We start from the raw sequence: 24,943 nt of genomic DNA on the forward strand, positions 1-24,943 counted from the left end.
CCATGGTGGCAGCGCGGTGCTGTGGGTCCTCCCAGAGGTGTGCAGCACCCCGGGATGCCACCGCTGCTGCTGCCACCGCACCCCTGCACTGCACTGCCCCAGCCCCTGTGCCCCCCCCCAGCACTCCCCCGCTCCCACCCCCAGGCAGCCAGAGCCCTTTTCCACGTGTTGTGTTTTCTTCACTTCACTTCTTCGGATGAATAATTAATAGAGGCTTTTTTGGTCCTCCGGGCCCTTCCACTGGCCCCCTCCCCCTTCCCAGCAGGGCCCCGGCGGGGGCTTGGACTCCCAGTGCCACCAGTATGGATGGGGAATGGGGGCCGGGGCATTGGGTGTCCCACAGTGCTGAGTGAAACCACGGGCCCTGCCCATCACCATCTTTGTCCCCCCTCCATGGGCTGGGGCAGCATCCACATGCCCAAAGGGAGCCTGAGAAGAAATGGGGTGGCTCTCCTCCCACACTGAGCTCCTCCCAAAGCTTTGGGGAGCCAGGAGACCCCCCAAGACTCAGCATCGGGGCACCTACACTGTGGCACTTGCCCAGGCCTGGGAGTCACCAGGCCCACTGGGGACTTGGGGACATGATATTTGGCACCGCACCACCCTGGCCACGCTCACCACGCCAGCGAGATAGCTCTTGGCAGGAGCAGCTCAGGCCGGCTCAGCAAGCCCAGCCACGGTTTCGGGAGCCTCCTGGTTTCATTCACAAGCTCCTCAGGCTGCCAAAGCTCCAGGTGATGCATGATGCCGGCACTGCTGGTGGGGCAGAGGCCGCCGGGCTGGCGCTGGTGATGTGCACGCGCTCGGCGTGGCCCCGCGTGGGAGCTGGGGGCGAGCTGCGTGTGCCCGGTGAGCTGCGTGTGCCCGCGCCGGTGCGAGCACGCCTGTGTGCGCACACGTGTGCCAGGGTGCCGATCACCTGGCACTCGGCTCTGCCGGGAGGTGCTGCACGCCAGTTGCTAAGGGATCTCGCTGGGGACAGGCAGTGGGAGCTGACACCCAGCTCGGTCCCCTCATGGGCAGCAGGGACCAGCACCCAGGGGAGCACCCATAGCCCCCGCAGCTCCCCCCAGGAACCTCCACCCCACGAACCCTTGGGGAGAACAAGGGCCTGGCCATGTGGGTGGGCACTTGGCCAAGTGCTGGCTCCTGAGGGAGGTCAGGGCAGGCAGCAGAGCCTGGCACTGCGTCCGTGTTCCTCAGTACCCGGGCTGTCCTGGCACATGGGCACACACCTTCCCCCCCCACTCCTGTGCCTCCAGGGCAGCCAAACCCCTCAGTGAATACGTGTGACCCCCACAGCACTGGCAGCAGCAGCAGCACGAGGACCCTCTGGGGTCCTGAGCCCCCACCCACAGCTCCCTCAGCAACACAGACCCACAGACCCAAAGCTCCCAGCCAGGGAGACCCCAATGTCGGTGGGTCCTGGCTCTGATGCCCCCACCTGTGGGCATCCCAGGGAGATCCCAGTGACACCTGGTCCCGGTGGGATCGCCCGGTGAGTGCCTCCACCCACAGGGGTCCCAGTAAGACCCCAATGTCAACAGGACCTTACACAGGTGCCCCCCCACCCACGGGGGTCCTGGTGACTTTCCGGTGGCCCCTGGTCCTCCTGGGACCCGGCCCTGGTGTCTCCACCCGCGGGGACTCGCGGTCCGAGCCTGGTGCCGGTGCCGAGCCGGTGCCGGGGCGGGCGGGCCCGGGGCGGCGGCGGGAGCGCGCGCGGGGGGCGCGGCGGCGGCGGGCGCGCGCGGGGCGGAGCTGGGCGCCGGGGCCGCGGGGCGCGGGCGGCTCGGGCTCGGTTCTCCCTCCATTCCCCGGGATCGCGGCGGGCTCGGGCGGCGGCAGGATGGCGGCTGGGCTCCTGCCCCTGCTCCCGCTGCTGCTGCTGCTACCGGGCCGGGGGCCGCCGGGGGCCCTGGGCAACCGGCACGCCGTGCACTGGAACAGCTCCAACCCGCAGTGAGTGCGGGCGGGGGCACCGGGACCCGCACCGGGAGGGGGGGGGGGGTTGTCCCCGGGGCCGCGCGGGGCGGGGGGCGCCGCCGGGAAGGACGCGGCGGGGACACGGCGGGGATCGCGTTGAAGGATGCGCGGGGGGCGGCGGGCGACACCGGAATTGCGGGACCCCCCGGTGCCGGTCTCGTCGCTGCGCCCTCGTGCGGGCGGGGCTGCGGGGCCCCGGGTGCCGGTGCCCCCGGTGCCCCTCGCCCTGCCCGCGGAGGCGGGGATGGCTGCGGCGGGAGGGGGGCAGCCGCCCGGCCCGTTCGTGTCCCCGCGGCCGCGCTGCCGGGTGGGGCTCGGCGGCTCCCGGCACGGGCGCGAGGGGGTCGTGGGCGCTGGGGGCAGAGCCCCCCGCCAGCGCTGACCCACCGAGAGCAACGGGAAGAGTCTGGCTCCCGCAGGCATCCACCTCCCGGTGCGCCGGGGCGGGCAGGGGTCCCGCTCCCCCCGCCAGTCCCGCCCCTCGCATGTCTGGGTGCGGGAGCGGCACCGGCGGCGCGGCGGAGGTGGGGGGGCCCGACAGGTGCCTGTCGCCCCCCACCGCCTCGGACCGGCAGCAGTGACACCCCCGGGGCGGCAGCGGTGGCTCCCGGGGCTGCGGGGACAGTGGGGCGTGAGAGCGGAGGGTCGCCCCGGGAGCAGAGCAGTCGGGGGTCGGTGGCCGTGGACGCTCAGCCCCTCCCTCACACCCTGCGCCGGGGCTGCCCCTGCCCTCGCCGGCGCACCCACACCTGAGAGCGGATGTGCCGTGGGGACGGTCTGGGCTGGACCCTCCCGGGAAGGGGGGGCTGCGTGCCTGTGGTGTGTCCACGGACCCCTCCACGGGAATCTGCGCCCACTGCCATCGCCCACCTCTCCGTCCCTCGCTGGTGCGAGTGCCCAGGGGTGTGGCGGGGACAAGCATGCAGCCAGAACATCTCCTGGTGCCCGTCGGTGCAGGAGTTCTCCTGGGCTCCCCCCATCCCACACCCCTTTGTGCAGGGCGGGAGCAGCCCCGGCAGCCCCCTCCCCTGCCATTGAGATTGTGTCGCCAGGCGGAAGCTCGGGCCCCATAAATCGTGCGTGTGTGCGACGTGCCGAGGCGCAGCACAATGGCGAGGTGCTGTGCTCGCCCCACCACGCTCGGCATCCCCCTGCACCCCCCTGCTCTGCCCGGACCCCCCCCACACACCCCCAGTCTCGTTCCCACACTGTGACATTGCCACGACATCGGCGGGTGGGACCACTCCCACCCTCATCTCTCCACGAGCAAGGGTCCCCACCCCATCACCACCGTGACCTGCCGCTGCCCCGACACCTCTGAGGGACAGGGCGGAGGGGGTGCCGGCGGTGCCCGGGCCATGCCAAGCCGGGGGTGTCGCAGCCAGATGCCCGCACCCCCTGCGCAGGCGTGTCTGGCGCGGCCGCGAGCGTCCGGCTCAGGGCATGGGCGGCGCGGTGGGGGCGGCTGCGGCAGAGCCGTGTCCCAGGGACTCCGGAGCTGATATTTATTGTTAGGCAGTGCGGCAGCTCGGACGCAATTATAGGCGCACGGCAAAGTGTCTGGATTAGATAAATTATGGGGGGAATTAGGCTCCCTGGGCCGCAGCCTGCAAATCCCAGCAACCCTGCTGCAAGCGGAGCCATAAACAAGCCCAGCGCGGCCTTGCGGGGCTCTCTGGGGAGGAGGGGGTTGCTGGCTGCGGCCACTCCTTGAGGGCAGTGCCTGGCACCCCAGAAATTTATTTTATCTCCTGCCACGCTGCCCTGGGTACCCTGTTGCTGCCCTCGGTGGGACAACAGGATGAAGAGCAACCCAGGGAGCAACCCCACAGAGCCCACTGTGGTCCCGACAGTGCCTTGGGAAGCAGGGGGCTGGTGGCAGCTCAGCCCCCCGGCCACGCAAGGAGTGGCTGTGGGTGCCAGGAGGCTGGGAAGGGTCACCAAGCAGGCAGAGCACCCCTTGTGCTGTGGGTTTGGGGTGTGTTGGCAAAGCCCAGGGGAGGTGTGAAGGTGGGATCCTCAGATCCTGCTCCTGCTCGGCCTGGTTTGTTGGTCCAGCTGTGCCTTCCATCCATCTGTCCCATCACCTCCACTGGTGGCAGCCAGTGAGCCCTGGGGGTGTGGGATGACCCTGGACTCGTCCCTGCCCTCCACTCCCCAGTCCTGCCAGGAATAGGCCTGGTGTTGTGGGACAAAGGTGCAGGACAGTCATGTCCACTCAGCACTGACTTCTGGGGGGCCTGTGACCCTGGGGTGACCCATTGAGCAGGGTCAGGGGTTCCTGGAGTGTCCCCAGCCGAGCTGGGCCCTGGCATGCTGGTGCCGGTGGAGGCTACCTCCCTGCTGGGTGTTCCAGATGCCAAGATGGGGACTGCAATTTGTCCCTGTTCACAGACACAGACGTGGCCAGCGCTCCCCATACTGCTGTACCCCAAGAAGCACCCCAGAGCAGGCTGGGGTGTGCCACACTGTGCCACTGACTCCGGTGTGGGGACTGAGGATGCTCGTACTGAGGGCACTGGGTGCCAGGGAGGGGGCAGAGCGGGGGGGTGCTGTGAGATGGGGTATGCAGGGTGCCCTGGCAGTGGTGCGGGGGTCAGAGCCCACTTGTGAGCCCCCCATAATTTATCTCATCTGGCACTGTGTGCAGGCCCCCAGCTCACGCAGCCCCCCCAGCACCGGCACTGCTGCCACGCTCACCTCTTCAAAGGTGGCTTTTATCTGGCCGAGACTGCATCGCAGGTGGTGAGGGCTGGGAGAGGGCTCTGGAGAGGGTTGGAGTGGGCTCTGGAGAGGGCTGGAGCGAGCTCTGGAAAGCTCCAAGGCGGAGCAGGCTCACTGGGGAGCATCTCACACAGGACTGGAACCACATCCCTGCAGAGCAGGTCTGGAGGGGCCCGGGCTCCCCTGCAGCAGCCAGACCCCAACACCGGAGCTGTGTCTGGCTAGATCCCCCCATCCCATCCGCTGGCACCCGCAGGGCTGAGGATGGAGTCACCCTCAACAGGAGGCACCAGCGGGTCTGGGGGCATCCAGCAGGAGGTGCTGTGGGGGTGCGGGGCAGTTGTGCCCAAGCAGGGGCGGTTCCGTGCCTGCTTGTGGGGCTGAATGTGGGGACAGTGCCGACGACACCACCTCTGGCATCCCTAGGCTGGCTGGGGGGCTCAGCCAGCCCCCACCCCATGGCTCTGCCCTCCAGGCTGGTCCCCAGGGCACCCGGAGACCACAGCCACCCCCCCCATCCACGGGTGCTCGCCGCGGCTCTGGAAGGAGCGGGTGCCCATGGGCAGAGCGTGCCGTGCCCCGTGAGTCACGGCGCTGGGCGGCACCGAGCCCCGGCAGCGCGGCCGGCGTTCCCGTGGGAGAAGCAGCCGCGGTGTCGGGGTGCAACAGGGCCGGGGCCACCTGCTCCTGCCCGGGCTGGTAATTGAGTCACCGGTTGCAGATTGATGGTTTAATTAAAACCCAATTAGAAACCTCATTGATCTTGTTAGCTACACGGGAAGGTGCCGGCTTTAGCCGGGATTACGGGGATTGCATGGCCGTCGATAGTGACGGGGGTTGTTGGGGGCACCTGTAGGGTGGTGCTGGAGTCCCGCAGTGCTTGGGGAGGCCTGTGCCCGTCACCCCGGTGCTGCCCGGTGGCACCTCGGTCCCTCCACGTGGGGAGCAGCCCCCGCTTCCCCCCCCACCCCCCCAACCCCCCCCCCCCCCGGAGCCCCAATTCCCCACGCAGGGAGGTGGCCCCGGGGACACCGTGTGCCGGCGATGCCGTTAGCGCCCGCGCCTTGCGGCTGCGCCAGGCGAGGCCGGGGGGGCTGTGCTGTGGCTCGGTGCCACCCGCGTGCGTGGGCTGCGTCGCAGGCGCTGTCTGCCGAGCCAGCGCGCGTGTGCGTGGCCGTCTGGGCGCCGTGACTGTGCAGCGCTGGCTGCGTGGGGAGGGCTGGCACGGGGGGGCCGCGCTGAGCCCCCCCCCCATCTCCCCCGCGGCGGAGCGGTGGGTGCAGGCGGACGGTCGGTCTGTCTGTCCTTCCGTCCGTTGGGGTGAACCGGCCACAGCGGTCGATGCGCCTTTGCCTCTCGCTGTGGTGCGGGGTGACGGGAAGGGGACTCGTAAATCAATGGCACTTTTTTGTTCCCTGGGTGATGGATGGGCCCCGGATGCGCCAAAAGGATGAAGGCGCTGGAGCCAAACAAAGAGCCTGGCTGTGCTGGGGGCTGTCCAGTGCTGGGGGGCACCGTGCCGTCACCACATCGAGGACACCCCGCATTGCCCTGCTCCTCACCACTGGCACCACCAGTGTGGGGGTGCTGAGCCCAGCTCTGGCCCTGCTGCCCTCCAGGCCTCTCCAGCACCATGGGAATGAGTCTCCGCAGTGTGGGGGTCCAGACAGGGGTCTGGTCCCCGCTGTGCCACTGCTGCCGGGGCGTGCTGCAGTGCACCAGGCGCTCCCCAGCAGTGTGGGAGCCAGTGTGCGGCACGCAGCCCGGATTTATGGCAGCAGATGGGAGCGGAGCGGCCTCCCAGCTCACCGGTGGCTGCGACGTGCCAGGTAGCCAGGGTCCCACCAGGGTCCCTCCGGTGCGGGGCCGGTGGGCACTGAGCCCGGGGCCGGTGCTGCCAGGGGACATCCATCTGCCCAGCATGACAGGCTGCTGGAAGGTACTACTGCCTCACCAAGCCCTGCTCTACAAACGCAGTCGTGCAGAAGTGATGCTGCCCGTTCTTCTCTTGCACTTAACCCTTCAGGCACTGCCAGAGCCCACCATCCCCACCGGCCATGGCTGCTGGAGTCTGGGATATCGAGGGTCCATCCCGACCCAGGTTGCTGGTGCTTCCTGATAGCTGTGGAGTTGGCAGGGACCAGGCAGCCCATGCCTGCTCTGGGATGGGTGCTGGTGAGAAAGGAGGCAGAGTCCCTCTCTCAGAGTGTCTGTTCCTGCCCTTCCACCCCAAAACAAGGCCCACGGGCTCCCTGGATGGTGCTGTCAGCAGATCTTGGGGCACTTGGGCCGTGACACTGGGGGGGCTGCTGGGTTTGGGGGTATCTAGCTGCGTGAGGAGCTGCTCTGCAATGACCGTGCAGGAGCCAAGCGTGGCAGGGACACAGTGTTGTGGCCAAAGCTGCTACTGGGGTCCTCTGGATGTGCCTCGGGCTGTGGTGGCCCTGTGGCTCTCCCCATGTGGGGCCTTTCCCCAGCCACTCCCAGTTTATGATGACGCCTGTGGGCTCCCAGCATGCCGTGGCAGCTGGCAGTGTCCGTGGGATTCGCTACCATGGGGCCCTTGCCACTCCACCTGGGGCCCCTGTACCCTGCCACGGGTGCTGGTGTCCCCCAGCCCGGGGGAGACTTTGGTGCCTCGTTAGCGAGGCTGTTTATCAGCAGCCACACTTCTTAATGAGCCGTGGCTTAACGAGCCCCAGCGTGGGGGTCCCAGGGGACTGTGCCTCGACGCTGGGTGCCACAAGGGAATGGGGGGTTACGGCTCCCCAGCACCCCACGACAGGGTGTCTGTCACGTGTGATGCTTCCTCTAGTCCCTCTGTCCCATGGCACAGCCGCAGCCCGGCCGCGGGGAGCCCCAGCTGCCGGTGCCTGCCCCGGTGTGGGGCAGCTGGTATTGGGGTACGCTGGCGTCCCAGCTCTGCGTCCCGCGTGGAGTTAATTGCAATTTTCTCCTTGGGGCCATTTCTTTAATAACAAGCCTTTTTCTCCCCCCGCCCCCCTTCCCACCACATCAAAGGGGGAAGATGAAAGGTCCCGGCGCCCGCTCAGCAAGGGTGGCTGCCTCAGCACCTTCCCGGCGGAGCAGTTGCCGGCGGGTGCCGGGATGGGCTCCGGAATAGCGGCTGCGCAGCGAGGGAGGGGCCGCGTGGGGCTACGCTCCCTGTCCCACGGGTGATGAGTTCTGCCGTCAGCCCCCCCCATGTTGCCCCCCCGGTACCGGAGGCGACGCTTCTTGGGCCCCTCTTTGCCGCCCGATACCGCGTCCCGCTATGGTTCTGTCTCCGACGCTCGGCTCCGGGTGCCGCGGGTGCTGGCAGGGTGCCGGGGCTCCCCAAACAGCGCCGGGGGCGGTGGTGCAGGGTGGGGCGTCTGCACGCGCAGCCCTGCCCGCTGCCTGCCCAGCCCTGCCGGGGAGACCCAGGGAGCCGCTCGGCTCCGGGAGGGGTGGTGGGACCCCCCCCCCCAAGGCCGAGGGGACTCGGAGTGATGCGCTGGGGGCTCACGGTCTGGGGTTTGCCCTGAGAGGTGGGAAAAGGGCCGTGATCCAGAGCGATGCGCCGTGAGCTGGAGCTCCACAGGGGAGCTCGGCCGCGTGCCGGGATGCTGCGGTCCGTGTCCTGTGGGATGCGGGCGAGAGACCCCTGAGGCAGCGCTGAAGCGGGCGGCGGAGCGTGGTCCGGTCAGGGTCCGGTGCAGCCGCGGCGGCTCGGTGCCGAGCCAGCGCCGGGTGGTAATTAATTGGCAGGAGCAGCGGGTCAGCGCGGCGGCGAGGATTACCGCGGCCGGGATTTCCGTCGGGCGCGGATTAGGAGCCAGCGGAGCCTCTCCTGAGTGGATCTGAGGGGATTGCTGCTCCTAATCAATGTAAATGAGGCTCCCCCAGGGCCACCCTTTACGGCATTAACGAACTAACGGGATTAGCCAGAGCAGGGTGAGAAATCCTGGCTCCGAGCTGCGGCGCGTGCCAGGGCCGTGGTGGGCGGCAGCGGTGGGTCGGCTCCAGGCTGCTGGAAATGGGGAATGCCAGGGAATGCCAGGGAATGCCGGGGTCCCCCGCACACCCAGGGACTGTGTCCCGTGGAGACCCTGGTGCCTGTGGGACAATGATGCCCTTCTGGGTCTGTCTGTCCATCGTGCTGTGTCCGTCTCCTCTTTGAGGCTGTCAGCACGTTCCCGGCAGACCCAGAAGCGCCGTCTCGTATGCCCATGCTCTTGCCCATCCCACCTATGCATGTGGCTTGGCACCCGTCCCCAGCAGCGCCTGTCCTCCCCCCGCCCCCCCCCAGTCCGCCCGTGCCCTCCAGGATGGTGATTCTGCTCCACGGGTCCGTGAGGCTGAGGTTGTGCAGGGGTCCCACTGTGTCGGGGGCTCCAAACAGAGGTTGAACAGGGAGTATCACCGTTCCCAGAGTTCCAACCTTCGCTGCAGCCTGCCCCTTGTCCAGCCTCTGGATCCCCTTGGAGGAGGGCAACACTGTCTGGGGAGGTGCAGGGCGTGCCCCTGACCTCCCGTCCCTGCTTTCCCTTGCAGCCTGCGGCGGGAGGGCTACACGGTGCAGGTGAATGTCAATGACTACCTGGACATCTACTGCCCGCACTACAACGCCTCGGTGCCCGAGCACCGGCTGGAGCAGTACGTGCTGTACATGGTGAACGCGGAGGGGTACCGCACCTGCAACACCAGCCAGGGCTTCAAGCGCTGGGAGTGCAACCGGCCCCACGCACCCCACAGCCCCATCAAGTTCTCGGAGAAGTTCCAGCGCTACAGCGCCTTCTCACTGGGCTACGAGTTCCGCGCGGGGCAGGAGTACTACTACATATGTACGTGGGGCGCCGGGGCGGGACCCCCACACAGCCCCCAGCCCCAGATGGGTCCTTTCAGGTGCCCCCACCCAGTTGGGCCTCTCTGCGTCCCCAGGGAGGACCTCCTTGTCTAGTTCCCCTGCACCCCCAAAATTGGGCAGCTGGAGCTCTGGGAGGGGTTGAAGGAGCAAGGGTGGGGGTACATGACGTGGGGGAGAGATGGGGATGTGGGGAAAGATGGAAGGAGGGCTGGGGGTGTGGACAGGGATGCCAGTGCATGATGGGGTGCTGGGGGATGATGATGTAGGATGCAGGATGCTGATGCAGGATCGGGGTTCAAGGGTTGCTGCTGCAGGATTGAGGTGTTGGTGCCAGATACTGGTGCCGGGTTGGGATGCTGGGGCTGATGGTTCAGGGCTGGGGTGCTAGTACTGGGCATTGGTGCAGGATTCGGGTGCAGGTGCAGGATTTGGGGTACTGCTGCATTCTCCCAGCCCAGAGCGCACCCCTGAGCAGGACCAGACCCCCCTCTGCCCAGACCCACCAAGCCTCGGGGTGCCTGGGGTTCGGGTCACTGCCACGGAGCCCCTCTCAGCATGCTCTTGCCTTGCAGCCACGCCGACACACAACCATCGCCGGGCCTGCCTGAAGATGAAGGTGTTCGTCTGCTGCGCCTCCAGTAAGTACCCCCGTGCCCACCCTGGGGGCTGTGGGCGAGCGGGGGCGGCGTGGCTGGCTGGCGGGTCCCCCAGGGCATCCAGGGAGCGTGACCCCCGTCCCCTCTCTCCCTCCACAGCGTCGCACTCCGGGGAGAAGCTGGCGCCCACCCTGCCCCAGTTCACCCTGCGGCCCGAGGTGAAGATCGAGGACCTGGGTGAGTCAGGCACAGCCCCCGGCCCCGCAGCGCCGTGTCCCCGCCCCCCGCCGCCGCCCCTGGGGCAGCCCCAGCTACGGGGTGGGGGTTCGGGGCCGCCCCGCTGCCCTCCTCACCCTCTCGCTCCTCCCCACAGAAAACTTCAACCCGGAGATGCCGAAGCTGGAGAAGAGCATCAGCGGCACCAGCCCCAAGCGGGAACACTTGCCCCTGGCCGTGGCCGCCGCGCTCTTCCTCATGACGCTGTTGGCCTCGTAGCTCCCGGCGCCTGCGGGGGCCCGGCCAGCGCCGCTCTGCCGAGTGCGGCCCCCCCGACCTGCTGCCCCTCGTGAGAGCCAGCGGGGAACCACCGCGGGACCACCACCCCCTGCCCGGAGAGCCGCCTGCAGAGCTGCCCCGCGGGGCAGGGATCATGGCACGCACCGATCCGGCTGGACTCGCCTCCCATCCCGCCAGTGGATTGCGGCCACGTCCGCAGGGATGCGGCTGGGTGCGCCGCACCTTCCGCCGACACCGTCCCGGGGCGCGGGGTCCTGCCCGCAGCCCCCCCGGTGCCCCGTGGCTGCCCCGTGGGGCAGGGGAGCCCGGTGAGAGCAGGGACCCCCGGGGCCGGGCAGTCTGTACATACCCATATAGATGTATACATACTGTACAGAGAGCGACTACAGAGATATATCTATACTGTACCATAGGCAGCGGCGCCGGCCCTGGGCTGGCTTGTACATAGTCGAACGTGTTGGATTTTCCTCGTCTTCCGTGAAGACCTGACCTATGCAAACGCACAGACACTTTTTGGGGAAAAACAAAACAAAACAAAAGAAAAAAAAAAACATTCTCGATCTTTTTTTCAAGTGCTTTGGCTGGTGATTTTCATATTCTGCTCTTAGTCTATAAAAAAAAATAATAAAAGGATAAAAAAACGGACCCCTGTCACGGTGGCGTGCAGCACTTCCAGCCCTCGGAAGGGCTCTGGCCCTCCCGGGGGGGCTCCGGCCGGGACAGGCGTTCAGGAGAGCGCTGACCTCCGCCGTGCCACCCGCCTTGCCAGGCACAACAGCTCCATCCACGGGCTCGGTACCGCCGGCAGGGGGATGCAGGGTGCTCCCCACCACCGGCTCTGCTCCCCACCGACCCCCCAGCACCGACAGGGAGCATCTGGCAGGGACCCGGTGCTTCCCACAGGAATGCGGCATGGACAGAAGAGCGCCTGCAGGTAAGGGCAGCGCGGGGGGCCCTTGGCACGCAGCCCTGGGGGTGCTGGGGTGGTGTTTGAGAGCAGCGGGAGCAGGAGAGCCTTCCTTGCCATCCTCACCAGCTGCACGGAGTGAGCAGACATGGGGTGCTGCAGCCCCATGGGAACTCCGGCATCACCCCCCCGACGCGTCTGGCTCTGCCGGGCATGCCGGCTCCTGCCTGTTCTGGGGGGATCTGGCACGCGCTGGCAGCTCCTGCGGGATGGGGGACGCTCTCATCTCCCCCACAGTGTCTCCAGCCAAGGGGATGTGGGGGGCTGGGTTGTGCCTGGGGATAGGGTCTCATCTAAAGGGGGATGTTGCTGGGGCAACCAGACCCCCACAGCCCCCACAGGCACAGGGGAGTAGGCGTGGGCTCCTGACCCTGCAGCGTGCGGGGCTGGGGGAGCCCAGTGGCCCCAGGGAGGGGACAGCCACTTTCCTCCCAGGGCAGCTTGGGATGAGGGGCTGCGGCCCCGCTCTCGGTGTGGATTCCTGGGGAAAGGGGTCCGCACAGCCGTGGCGGCGGGGCAGCCGCTCTCCCCCACCCAGCCGGCGCTGCTGGGCGGTGGCTGGGTGTCCCGCCGGCCCGGGCTTGTCCGGGTGCGGGAAGAGCCGACGAACCCGTCAGACGGGTCCTGGGAGCGCTCCCAGCAGGCGCCGGCTTCCCCACGTCCCACCCCGTGCTCCGACAGGCCTGGCCCGACACGGAGCTGAAGTCCCTGCCATGGACCCCCTCCCGGGGTCTTGAGGTGCCCCTGGCAGCTGTCTGCTGACCCAGGGCAGGGTGGGCATGGTGTGGCTGGGGCAGCACGACCGCCACTGCCAAGGGCCATATCCGGCCAGGTGCTGATTGCCAGAGACTGGCCACAGTCCCTGTCCCCGGGTGGTGCCATGCTGGTGGCACGTGGCATAGTGAGCCTGGCACAGCTCAGGTGACCAGTGCCCTGGAGGGGTGCAAGAGCTGCAGTCACCGCCCTGGCATGGAGAGCTCTGCCTGCAGGATCCCTCCTGCCATTTGCCTCGACCCTGGCACCACTTCTTGTGCATGCGTGGCACCACCGATGGCTCCGTGGGCACCGGCCACCTGGCTCAGGTCCGCTTCATGCCCTAGGGCTGAGCACAGCGGGACAGCCCAGACCCACCAGGAGTCCTCTGGGGTGCTGGTGGACGGGATTCCCAAGCGCAGATGCCCCAAGTCAAGTGGGAGGCCCTTGTTGGGACCTCAGTGCTGAGGTCTGGGTGCCCCTTGGGTACTTTGGGGTTCCACAGCCTTGGCAGCAGATCCAGGCAGGGGATGTGTGCCAGGAGCAGCCGTGTGGCACAAGGTCCTGCCTCACCTCAGGGCAGCTCCCCTGCCCAGTCAGGGCTCTCTGCCCAAAGGCATGAGGTCCTGGCACAGCTGGACAGCCCTGGGGCTGCGGCTCTGCCCCCACCAGGCTGGCATCGGGCCATGCCTACCTGCCATGCCTACCTGCCGGGCTGCACGCAGCCGGCACCGTGCGTCACCACGGCCTTCGCTCCCGGCCACGAACTGGACGGCTCCTCTTCCTCCCCCAGCCTTGCACCGGTGACGTCAGCCCAGTCAGGGGCCGGGGCACTTCTGGGTATCCCCAGCCAAGAAACCATAAACACTTTGTCACGAGTTCAGCGGCCTCTGGCCAGCCCCACCTGCCCCACACGGAGCACCAGCGATGTTTACAGCATAAAACGGCTTCACCTTTGTCCTGCCATCATGGGCACCAATCCCAGCCCATTGTCACCTGCTCCCAGGTGCCGTGGCCATGACCACGTGCACCGTGTGCGCACCACCGCCGGCACTCCCAGTGCCACTGCAGGTGGGCACCCACCCTATGCGGGGTGCTGCCCACCCTGTGCCCCCACCACTGGGTCCCAAGGAAGGTAATGGGGCACCTCTAGCCTCAGCTTGTCCCTCAGACTGTCCCCAGCAGGGGACATGCGCTTGTCTTTCCACTCCTGGTCCTCCACCAGTACTGTGGGCCAGGCATGGTGGTGACACTGGGTCTCGGTGTGTCCATGTGGCCTCACTCCCAGCCCCTTCGCTGTGTCCTGGTGGCCTCGCTCCAGGGCTGGGGCCATGGCAGATGGGGCAGGGGAGCCCCTTGGCCAGTGGAGTTGGGTACCACATCCCAGTGCCACAGGATGGATCCGGCACGGTGCCCCAGGAGGCTCATTATGCCCCTGGCAGGGCCAGCACAAGGCTTGAGCACCAGGGGCCGCCCAGCCCTCCCCCATCACTGCTCCCTGCCTTGGTTTCCCCAGGCACAGTCTGTCCCTGACGTGGAGGGGGCAGTACCAGGGCGATGCCGGGACCACGGGATCGGTTCCCACCACCATCTGGCTGCACCCATCCCCGTGGCCTGCACGTGCCACGCTCCAGCTCTGGGATGCCAGGGGTGTTCCCAGGAGGTGCTCCCCTGTACAAGCCACGGCAGCGCCGGCGTCCCAGGAACAGAGGCCTCGCACTGTCATTATGGATGATGTCAGGCCTGGCCACAACCAGGGAGGATGAGAGAAAAGCAGCCAGTCCCCCTCCCTGGGAGCGAGGGCGTGGGGAGAGAGGCTGGGATGCGCGGGGTGCAGGTGGGATGTGGGGCACCCGGCCCCACGGCCTGGACCCGCACGATCCCTTGGCTGTGGGAGCCACAGTCGCTCTCAGGTTACAGTGCCGGCGCCTGCCGGAGCCCCTGCCGTGTGCCAGGGGAGCGCTCCGCGCCCGCTGCGGCACAGGGCATGCAACATTACCCACAATCAATGGATCATTATGGAATAAACAAGAGGAAAGTTGTTTTGCAAATGCGGCTGAGTTATCGCTTCACAACACGCGGCGAAGCGTCGCACGCCGGCCGGGACACGGATGGATCCATGTCAGAGCAAATGGGAGCCGACAACGAGGCACCGCGCTCCCGCCAGGCAGTGGCAGCGTGCCCACTGTGCCCACCCCGGCTCTGCGCCCACAGCCCCTCGTCCTGCACCCACAGGCCCCCACCCTGCACCCACAGCCCCTCACCCTGCACCCACAGCCCCCTGTTCTGCACCCACAGCTCCCTGTTCTGCACCCACAGCCCGTCCTGCACCAACAGCCCGTCCTGCACCAACAGCCCGTCCTGCACCCACAGCTCTCCCTCCTGCACCCGAAGTCCCCCTGTCCTGCACCCACAGCCCCCCGCCCTGCACCCACAGCCCCTCACTCTGCATCCACAGCTCCCTGTTCTGCACCAACAGCTCCCTGTTCTGCACCCACAGCCCGTCCTGCACCTACAGCTCTCCCTCCTGCACCCAAAGCCCCCCTGTCCTGCACCCACAGCCCCCCACCCTGCACCCACAGCCCCTCACTCTGCACCCACAGCCCGTCCTGCACCCACAGCTCTCCCTCCTGCACCCACCGCCCCTCATCCCACACCCACAGCTCTCCCTCCTGCACCTACAGCCCCCCACTCTGCACCCACAGCCCCATCCTGCACCTACAGCTCCCCACCCTGCATCCACAGCCCCCGTCCTGCACCTACAGCCCCTCATCCTGCACCCTTAGCCCTGTATCCTGAACCGGCAGCACCTATTCCTGCACCCACAGCTCCCTGTCCTGCACCCACAGCCCCCCACCCTGCACCCACAGCCCCTCACTCTGCACCCACAGCCCCATCCTGCACCCACAGCTCTCCCTCCTGCACCCACCGCCCCTCATCCCACACCCACAGCTCTCCCTCCTGCACCTACAGCCCCCCACTCTGCACCCACAGCCCCATCCTGCACCTACAGCTCCCCACCCTGCATCCACAGCCCCCGTCCTGCACCTACAGCCCCTCATCCTGCACCCTTAGCCCTGTATCCTGAACCGGCAGCACCTATTCCTGCACCCACAGCTCCCTGTCCCACACCCACAGCCCCCCATCCTGCACCCACAGCACCCCACTCTGCACCCACAGCCCCATCCTGCACCTACAGCTCCCCACCCTGCATCCACAGCCCCCCATCCTGTACCCACAGCCCCGTCCTGCACCTACAGCTCCCCACCCTGCACCCTCAGCCCCCTGTCCTGCACCCACAGCTCCCATCCTGCACCCTCGGCCAGACTTCCTGGTAAGGAGGGTTCACTCTTCCCTGGGCCTCCGAGGTCACTCTGTGGGGATCAGCCCGGGCCGCGCTCCAGGTGAAGGTGACCCCAGGGGGGACCGTGGGTGGTGGGTGCTGCCGGGGAGGACCTGCCCCCCACGCCGCGCCGGTGTGTGTGTGGGGCCCCTACCTGGTGTGGGTCACTTGTGGGGGGGTGTCCCTGCTCTGTGCCGGTCTCCTGCAGGGGGATGGCGTGTGAGCATCGAGGGGGGCGGACCTGGAGAGCAGGGTGAGGGTGTGGTACGAGGGGAGTGTGTCCCCTTACCCGGTGCCGTTTCCGGTAGGGGGGCGGGGGTTTGTGTCCCCCTGCCCGGTCCCGGTGTGGGGGAAGGTGTGTGTTTGTGTCCCGGCTAGTGCCGGTCCCGGTAGGGAGGGTTTGTGTCCCCCTGCCCGGTGGCGGTCCTGGTGCTCGCCAGTGCGTGCTCCCGCCCGTGCTGGTCTCCGTGTGGGGGTGGTTTGTGACCCCTGATCGATACCCGTGGGGGGTGTGTCGTGTGTGTCCCCCCCCCCCGCCTCGTCCCGTGTGTTGTTGTGCGAGCGCGGGGCGGTGGCGGGGGCGGGGCGGCGGCGGGGCCGTACTTAAGGCGGGGGCGGGCGAGGGGCCGCCCGTGAAGCGCAGCACCCGCGGAGCGATGGGGCAGCCGGGGGTGCCCCTGGCCCTGCTGGGGCTGGGGCTGTGCTGGGCGGCGGCGGCCGAGCGGCACACGGTGTTCTGGAACAGCTCCAACCCCCGGTGAGTGACCCCCGCTTCCCACCGGGACCCCCCCCGCAAACACGCACCGGGACAGGCACCGGCCGCCCCGAGGGCGCGGGCGGCGCCGCTCCGCTCCCCGGCGGCTTTTGTGCGGAGCGGGCGGCGGGACGAGGCGGCGGGGCCGGTGCGCAGCTCGGTGCGGGGGCGGCGGGGCCGTGCGGGGGGCGGCGGGGCCGGCCCAGGTGCGCCCGGGGGGGCCTTTCCGTTCCCAGGGCCGTGCGAAGGGGCCGCTTCCTTCCCGCGGGGGGGGCGCGGCGCCAGCCCCGGCGCCGGCCCCGGGGACCGTGTTGACAAACACGGGGCAGGATGTGCGGGGGGGTAGACCTGGATCGAGGGCCCCCCTCGCTCACCGGCCGCCGGGGCTGCGGGGGGACCCCATCCCAAGCAACAGCCCCACAGGCTCTAGGGGTGCCTCCGCCCCCTCCTGAGCCGTGATTCCCCCTGGTTGTGGGCGTGCTCCCCCAGGGCATGACCTCTCTCAGGCTCTACGAGTGTCCCCCTTGGCTTTCGGGGAGCCCCCCTCACTCTCCAGACCCCCAGGCTGTGGGGGTGCCCCACATTTAGGCACTCGTGGGGGTGCGTGGGGCTTCCCCTCTCTCCCTGGCCTAAGTCAGTCCCTCCCCAAATTGTGGGAGTTCTCCCCTCTCCCCAGGCCGTGTCTCCCACGACTGTAGGACTCCCCCAGGTTGTAGGGCTGTGTCCTCTGGGTCCCCCCACCGGGTTTGGGGAGCAGGGGGTGCCCCCATGGGTGGCTGAGCCCTCTCTAGGCCACCACAGCCAGCGAGATGGGGACCCCGTGGAGGGCCCCCAGCGTGCCCCCCCCCGGCTGGGGTGTGGGGCGCAGCTGGAGCCGGGCTGGCTGCCCCACGGCGAGAGCCGCGACGCCTCCTGCTCCGGCAGCGCTGGGCCGGGCAGGGTGCGGGCAGGGTGCGCGTCCCAGCGGGTCCCCTCCCTGCTCCCCAGCTCTCGGGAAGCGCTGGGAAGTGGGGTGCGCTCACCACTCACTGCCGGGGGGCCAAGCCGGAGGGAGAGTGAAGCAGGGGTTGTCCTTTCAAAACTATTCCAGGTGCCGCAAGGCTCAGCACAGGAGAGGGTGGACCCAAGGGTGCCCCCACCCAGCACTGCCGTGGGCAGGGTGCTGGCCCCCCTGGGTGTGCGGGATTTGGGGCTGCAAGTAAGGCCCCTAACCCGGAGCTGACCCCCCTGCCCTCCCTCCGGCCACAGGTTTCTGTGGAGTGACTACACAGTGGAGGTTCGTCTCAATGACTACCTGGACATCATCTGCCCCCACTACGAGGAGGGCAGCGTGGACCCCCGGGCCATGGAGCGCTACACGCTGTACCTGGTGGAGCTTGAGGAGTACCAGGCCTGCAAGCCCCGCTCCAAGGAGCAGATCCGCTGGGAATGCGACAAGCCCAGCGCCCTGCACGGCCCCGAGAAATTCTCGGAGAAGTTCCAGCGCTTCACTCCCTTCACGCTGGGCAAGGAGTTCAAGGAGGGGCATAGCTACTACTACATCTGTGAGTGCTGGGGGGCTGCAGGGGGGGCTCCGAGGTGCTGCAGGGAATCCCCATCGGGCTCCCCCCACCCCTGCCTAACCTGCCTCTTCCTTCACAGCCAAGCCCATCCACCACCACGGTGAAGCCTGCCTGAAGCTGAAGGTGACGGTGACAGGCAAAGGCAGTGAGTATCACCACCCCCTCAGGGCTCCCCTCCGCGTCCTCCCCTTCCCGCTCTCGGCGCCGGTGCCCAGTGTGGCCTTGGCTGCGCTGAGTCACGGCCTGGCCGTGGCCTCTGGCCAGCCCGGGGTGTGAGCACGCGCGGCTTGGCCGGGAAGGTGGTGGGGGTGGGGGGGGAACAGCCCACAGTGAAACAGGATTTTGGGAAGGTTGGGGTGCTGCCCTTCCCTGGCGTGACCCCCTGTTTGTTCCGCAGCTCCGGCACCGCCTGCCCCGGCCTCGACACAGAAGGGGAGGATCCAGGCAGGTGTGTTGGGGGCTGTGGGTTAAGGCCGAGCCAACTTCCCTGCCGGGGACACAGGGGGTTCTGGGGGGCACCAGGCTGAGCCCAGCTACCTTCCTGGGGGGAGTGAGGCAGGTGGGGGGGCAGTGGCCTGAGCGCAGCCACCCTCATGGGGGGACAGGGGTTTGCCAGGGACACTGGGCTAAGCCCAGCTGCCTCTCCTGGGGGGCTCTGGAGCTGGCTGAGGTACCGAGGCTGGTGGCAACCCTCTGCAGGGGTGATGTGCTGCTGGTTTGGGGTACAGCTCGTCTTCTGGGGGTGCTGACTGCTCCTCTCTTTCCCCCGCAGATGATGCGGCCGCACACGTGCTGAGGAGCGTGGGGCAGAACTCAGCCATGCGCAGCAGCAGCCGCCCCTTCACCTTCATCAGCCTCCTCCTGCCCCTCCTGGTGCCGCAGGGGCTCTGAGCCGCCCCTCGTGCCCGGACCCACCAAGGCTGTGGCCACTGGGGACCCTCGTGGTCCCCGCATGTCTGCCCCGGGTGCCTTGCCCTGCGCACGTCTGGGCAAGGAAAGGATTTGTCAGTATTATGGGGCTGGAGGGCCCAAAGCCATCGGAGCAGCTGGAGCCTTCAGGCTTCCCTGGCCCTTCCAGGATGGTCCTGGCAGCCAGAGGCCGAGCGGGAGCCTGGAGCTGGAGGGGCTAAAGTGCCCTGGACTGGAGAGGGGCAGGGGGCTGGCACCCCTGCCCCACAGCTGAGCTTGCCCACCACCCTCGGGGCTCTCCCCGTGGTGGGCTCGGACTGGAATGTGTCCTGCAGGCGGGGACGTGGGGGTGGCCAGGTGACACCGGTGCAGGGGGCTGCTTACCCCCAGTGTCACTGGCTCGGGGAGCACAGACAGGCTGGGGATGCCCCGCAGCCAGGGGAGCAGGGTTTTAAGAAACATCCCACTCCCCACCGTGCTGCACCCCTACTCCATCCTTCATCCCCTGGCCCTTCCCCATCCCTCCCCTCCGCTGGGTGCCGGAGGGGCCCCTCAGCACCCCCTTTGTACAGCTTTCTAACACGGGACTTTTTATACCATTGTCGGGAATAAATAACCGAAACCACACTGAGCTCCTGAGACGTCCCCCACCCTCCTGGGCCGGGCTCTCCCAGCCCCTGTGGGGGGTTGGGCTGGTTAATTAATTAATTGGCTGGTGTTTGCACGGGGCTGTAAAGTGGCCAAGTGCCACAGTGGCTGGCACTGTCCCTGGCTTTATCTGGTGACACAAAGGCCTCCCCTGAGCGTGGGGGCCCCTCCCCCTGCACGGGAGTGAGCTTCCAGGTGGGGGGCAGCGGCTCCTGGGACAAACCCCGCTGGAGTGGGACAGACCCCATGGGATGGGACAGATCCCACCGGTGGTGAGGAGGGGGCTGAGCCAGAGCCCCCGGGGCTGGGCAGGGGCTGCAGCCTGGCTGCACCCCAGGGACCCCCACAAGGGCCGGTGGGTCCCTGGGGACATTTGGCCTTGGGAAGGGAGGGAATCTCACGGATATAAAGATGGGGGATCACAAAGGAGTGACCCCAGGGATGTAGGGCCCTGAGGTGTGAGACAGTGGGGGTGCAGGGAGCTGGGATCACAGGGATTTGAGGCCCCTGGAATTGGGAACCCTGGGGAGCGCAAGGGTCCCGGAGAGGTGAGATCTTGGGGAACTAGGGTCACGGGGATGCCTGGCATCTGAATGTGGGGGACCCTAGAGATGGAGGGTTGTGGAGAGGCGGGATCTTGGGGTCACAGGCACCCTGGGACTGGAAGCCCATGGAAATGTGGATCCCAGGCTGCAGGATCCTGAGGAGTTACTGTCACAGGGATGTGTGACACCTGGAGGGGGAGGGGGGTGGGCGTGGGAAGCTGGGGTCACGGGGATGTGTGACCCCAGGGCTGTGAAATCTGGGCCATCAGGGTGACCCGTGGGACACCAGGACACGAGGCCCCTGGACTTGGGGACCCCAGGCCTGGAGTGGGGCACTCAAGACACGAGACACACGGGCTGCTCCCCCCAGCTCCCCGCCCCCCCTTCAAACCGGCCCCGGTGCTTTCCCCGTTGCCGCCCGGGTGCCCGCGGGGCGGTCGCGACGGTACCGGCGCTGCTCCCCCCGCTCGGTGCCGGCTCCCCGCCGCCCCTCCCCGCCCGGTGCGCGGCCGGTCCCTCCCCGGTAGTGCGTCCCGCCCCGCCCCGCCCCGCCGCGGGCAGCGCCGCCCCCGCCGCGCTCCCGCCGGTGCCCGGTGTCCGGCATGGCCCCGGCGGTGCTCGCCGGTGTCTGCCTGGCCGCCACCCTCGCCATGTTCGCCACGGGCCTGTGAGCGATCGGCGGCGGCCCCGGGCGGGGGCGGGGGGATGGGGAACGCACCGGGACCGGCTCGGGGGTGCAGTGAGGGCCGGGGGCGCTGGGGGTGCAAGGGGGCAGACCCCAGGGCCAGTTTTGGGGTGCAGTGGGGCCCATGGGGGGGTGAGGGTGCAGTCAGGACCCCAGGGCCGGTTTTGGGGTGCAGTGGGGCCCATGGGGGGGTGAGAGTGCAGTCAGGACACCAGGGCCGGTTTTGGGGTGCAGTGGGGCCCATGGGGGGGGTGAGGGTGCAGTCAGGACACCAGGGCCGGTTTTGGGGTGCAGTGGGGCCCATGGGGGGGTGAGGGTGCAGTCAGGACACCAGGGCCGGTTTTGGGGTGCAGTGGGGCCCATGGGGGGGGGTGAGGGTGCAGTCAGGACACCAGGGCCGGTTTTGGGGTGCAGTGGGGCCCATGGGGGGGGGTGAGGGTGCAGTCAGGACACCAGGGCCGGTTTTGGGGTGCAGTGGGGCGAGAGTGCAGTCAGGACACCAGGGCCGGTTTTGGGGTGCAGTGGGGCCCATGGGGGGGTGAGGGTGCAGTCAGGACACCAGGGCCGGTTTTGGGGTGCAGTGGGGCCCATGGGGGGGGTGAGGGTGCAGTCAGGACACCAGGGCCGGTTTTGGGGTGCAGTGGGGCCTGGTGGGAGGGTTGGGGGTGCAATGGGGAGGGCACCAGGGCCAGTTTGGGGGTGCAGTGGGTGCCATAGGGGGGGTGCAATAGAGAGGGCACCAGGGCCAGTTTGGGGGTGCAGTAGGCCATGGATAGCTGGTGCAGAGGGACTGGGGGTGTGATGGGGATGGTACTGAGTCCAGTTTGGGGGGTGCAGAGGGAGGAGAGTGGAGGGGTGCAGTGCCCCACCCCAGCACTGCCAGGCACCCAGGAGGCCGCTGCCCCCCACTCTCCCCAGGTCTGACCTGCGCCAGATTTTGGCGACCAAGAGTGTGGAGAACATCCAGTTCCTGCCCTTCCTCACCACTGATGCCAAGTACAGCGGGGTCGGGCCTTAGGGAGGGGGGTCACATATATTCAAGGGGCAGGGGAGATCCTCAGGCTGCAGCCAAGTGCCTGTGCCATGTCCCTGCAGCAACCTGAGCTGGTTGGGCTACGGCTGCCTGAAGGGGGACGGGACACTGATCACGGTCAACGCCATCGGGGCAGCTCTGCAGACCCTCTACATCCTGGTGTATCTCTACTACAGCCCCGCCAAGGTGGGGCAGGGGCCTGGGGTGATGGGGAGGATGGGGGATCCTCATCCTGACATCCCCCTGCTGTTCCTCCCAGCGCTCCGTGCTGCTGCAGGTCCTGCTGCTCCTGGCTGTGGTGGTCACTGGCTACAGCTACTTCACCATCCTGGTTGACACGGGGACGCGCCTGACACACCTGGGGCTCTTCTGCAGCATCTTCACCATCACCATGTACCTGTCACCGCTGGCTGACCTGGTGTGTGGGGCTCGACAGAGCTGGGGGTTGCCAGCCCAGGCCCTGCCTGACATTTGTTCCTGCAGGCCAAGGTTGTCCGGAGCAAGTCGACACGGTGCCTGTCCTTTCCCCTGACCGTCACCACCTTCGTGGCCTCCAGCAGCTGGACACTCTATGGCCTGCAGCTCCACGACCCCTACATCACAGTGGGTTGGGGTGGTGGAAAACCAAGGGGTGCCATCCCATCCCACTCTATCCCATCTCATCCCATCCCCATCCCGTCCCAAACCATCCTGCTCCATTGCATCCTACGCAGTCCCATCCCCATCCCATTCCACTCTTCTCCATCCCACCCCACTCTATCTCATCCCATCCCATCCTGCCCCATCCCATTCCCATCTCACCCCACTCCATCCCCATTCCACCCTATCCCTAAACCATCCCACCCCATCCCACTCTGCCCTATCCCATCCCACTCTGCCCTATCCCATCCTATCCCATCCCCATCCTACCCCATCCTATTCCACTCTATCCCATCCCATTCCACCCCATTCCCCTCTCATGGCTCAGCTGAGCACTTGGCTTGGGGCCGGCCCTGTTCAGCACCGCCTGTGTCACCCAGCCAAGGGTGACAAGGCTCAGCACGATGACTATTGATTTTAATTAATTAGCTGGGATGGGGCCAATAAACCTCCCCCGGCACTGCAGGGGGAGGGGTACATCCACTCTCCCCCCATGTCCTCCCACAGGTCCCCAACGTGCCAGGGATCGTCACCAGCCTCGTGCGGTTCTGGCTCTTCCGGCGGTACAGGCCAGAGCAGGACAAGCCCTACAGCTCCCTGCCCGCCTGAGAGGTCCCCTAAGGAGCACCCCAACTCTGGCCTGGGCTGGCCCCACCGCCGCCACTGTCCCCTTGGCCACTCCCAGTGGGACACCAGGAAGGACCTCCTGCCTCCAGCCCTGCATCCTTCAGCAATGGCCGGGGAGCTCTTGGCGATGCCTTTGGGGTGCCGTAAGCCCCTCACATCCCAGGGTGGGAGGATAGTTTTCCATGCCCACGGCCCTGCCTGGCACCAGGATGGGGCTTCCAGGGGCTCAGGTGTCTCTTTTGTACGGATTCAAGTGCCTTTTAATAAATCAGAGACTTCCCAGTGCCTGGTTCTTGTACCTCCCTCCTGGTGCTGCTGCAGAGGATGGTACAGCTCTTGGCCCTACAGCTGCTTTGGGAGCTCCTTGTGGCCAACCAGGGGCTGCTTATGGCCATACAGGGGTTGCTTGTGGTGGGGGGCTCATCCTGACACCCCCTGGGCTCTGGCAAACCCTCACCAGGCATCAGCCCTGGTGTTGGGCAGAGGGCTGGGATGGGGCCACAAGGGAACCCCAGGGAAGACAGTGCTGCCGGGGTTCTGCTCTGACCCCCCTGAGCTACGGGACCACCCCTCACAGCGTGGGGGTAAAAGCCGGTGGAGCTGACAAGCAGCCACCATGCCAGGAACTGGGAATCGATGGGAATCCTTGCTAAACCCCCGTGGATCGAGCGGACCTGGATCAAGCATCGATCCTACGTCGATTAACCAATTAACAGCGATCTGGAATGAAGATATCGGGCCGGTGCCTCGGTGGAGAGGCAGGAGGGGCCAAATCACACAGCAGACACCAGAGCCTCGTGGAAGGTGACCCCCACCCCGTGCAGGAGAACCCCAGGACCAAGGAGCCCACACTCCGGCCAGATGCCACCGTTGGGATGAAGGATGCGGTGCCGGCGATGTCGGCAGGAGCTGTGGCTGTGCCTCAGCTGCTTGTGCACACCTCACACACAGCCTGGAAAAACCCATCCAGAGGGACGGGGCCGAGCCGAGCACAGTGCCAAGGGAGGGAGGACGAGCTCCCAGCGTGCTCTGTCTTGCCCCTGTGGAGCTCTGGCTGCTCCCGGGACTCGGCCCAGTGGGGAGGAGCCCCCCGCTCCCCCCAGCAGTGGGAGCAGCTCCCAGCCTGGCCCCACAGCCTCGGGAAAGGGCAGCTTTCCCCACTGACACGCCTTGGCTGCCGACCGGTCGCTCCGGCTGCCCCGTGCCGGGAGCGGCTGTGACGTGGCCACTCGTGCCAGGCCAGAGGCAGCTCTCGGACGCTGCCATGCAGGGAGGAGCTGCCGCCAGGCTGCTGGCACATGGGCTGGGAGTAGCTCCTGATGGCCATGAGTAGAGGGCCTGGATTGCCCTGAGTAGCCCCTGGATGACCACAAGTAGCCCCTTGAAGGCCATGAATAGCCACGGAATGGCCATGAGTAGAGGCTCTGGATTGCCATGAGTATCCTGCACAGGGTCATGGGTAGCTCACAGATGGCTGTGAGTAGCCCCTAGGTGACGAGTAGTAGCCCCTGATGGTCCTGAGTAGCTCGCAGAGGGCTTTCAGTAGGCCCTGATGGCCACAAGTAGCCCCAGGATGGGGCTGGATGCCATGAGTAGCCTGCAGAGTCATGAGTAGCCCCTGCATGACCACAAGTAGCCGCTGGATGGATATGTGTAGCCCCTTTGAATGATCATGAGGAGCTCTTGGTTGGCTGTGAGTAGCCTCTGATAACCCTGAGTAGCCCCTGATGACCCTGAGTAGCCCGCACAGGGCCGTCAGTAGCCCCGTCAGTGCACTCCTGTCCTTGTGCTGTGGTCCTGACCCCAC

General features: G+C 67.3%; 3 protein-coding genes across 4 annotated transcripts; all 3 read left to right on the forward strand.

The window, feature by feature from the left end:
- Positions 1-1,768: 1,768 nt before the first annotated feature.
- Positions 1,769-11,316, forward strand: EFNA3 (ephrin A3). 2 transcript variants are annotated; one of them, XM_032093689.1, is made up of 5 exons: positions 1,771-1,962; positions 9,247-9,536; positions 10,132-10,197; positions 10,315-10,392; positions 10,529-11,316. In XM_032093689.1, exons 1-5 carry the CDS (start codon positions 1,850-1,852, stop codon positions 10,648-10,650), a joined length of 669 nt encoding a protein of 222 aa, XP_031949580.1. In that variant the 5' UTR covers positions 1,771-1,849; the 3' UTR covers positions 10,651-11,316. The 2 variants fall into 2 exon arrangements, with proteins under 2 accessions (XP_031949581.1, XP_031949580.1); XM_032093690.1 differs by lacking the exon at positions 10,315-10,392 and having other exon boundaries at positions 1,769-1,962.
- A 5,043-nt stretch (positions 11,317-16,359) lies between these two features.
- EFNA1 (ephrin A1) lies at positions 16,360-19,590 on the forward strand. The gene is made up of 5 exons (XM_032093697.1): positions 16,360-16,491; positions 17,737-18,032; positions 18,130-18,195; positions 18,448-18,498; positions 18,823-19,590. Exons 1-5 carry the CDS (start codon positions 16,391-16,393, stop codon positions 18,939-18,941), a joined length of 633 nt encoding a protein of 210 aa, XP_031949588.1. The 5' UTR covers positions 16,360-16,390; the 3' UTR covers positions 18,942-19,590.
- A 1,121-nt stretch (positions 19,591-20,711) lies between these two features.
- SLC50A1 (solute carrier family 50 member 1) lies at positions 20,712-23,421 on the forward strand. The gene is made up of 6 exons (XM_032093704.1): positions 20,712-20,819; positions 21,756-21,833; positions 21,933-22,056; positions 22,130-22,288; positions 22,354-22,473; positions 23,017-23,421. The coding sequence occupies exons 1-6, from the start codon at positions 20,755-20,757 to the stop codon at positions 23,116-23,118; spliced, it is 648 nt and encodes a 215-aa protein (XP_031949595.1). The 5' UTR covers positions 20,712-20,754; the 3' UTR covers positions 23,119-23,421.
- Positions 23,422-24,943: the final 1,522 nt, after the last annotated feature.

The sequence above is a fragment of the Corvus moneduloides genome, chromosome 29, assembly GCF_009650955.1.
Source record: "Corvus moneduloides isolate bCorMon1 chromosome 29, bCorMon1.pri, whole genome shotgun sequence".
In the NCBI taxonomy this organism is placed as follows: domain Eukaryota; kingdom Metazoa; phylum Chordata; class Aves; order Passeriformes; family Corvidae; genus Corvus; species Corvus moneduloides.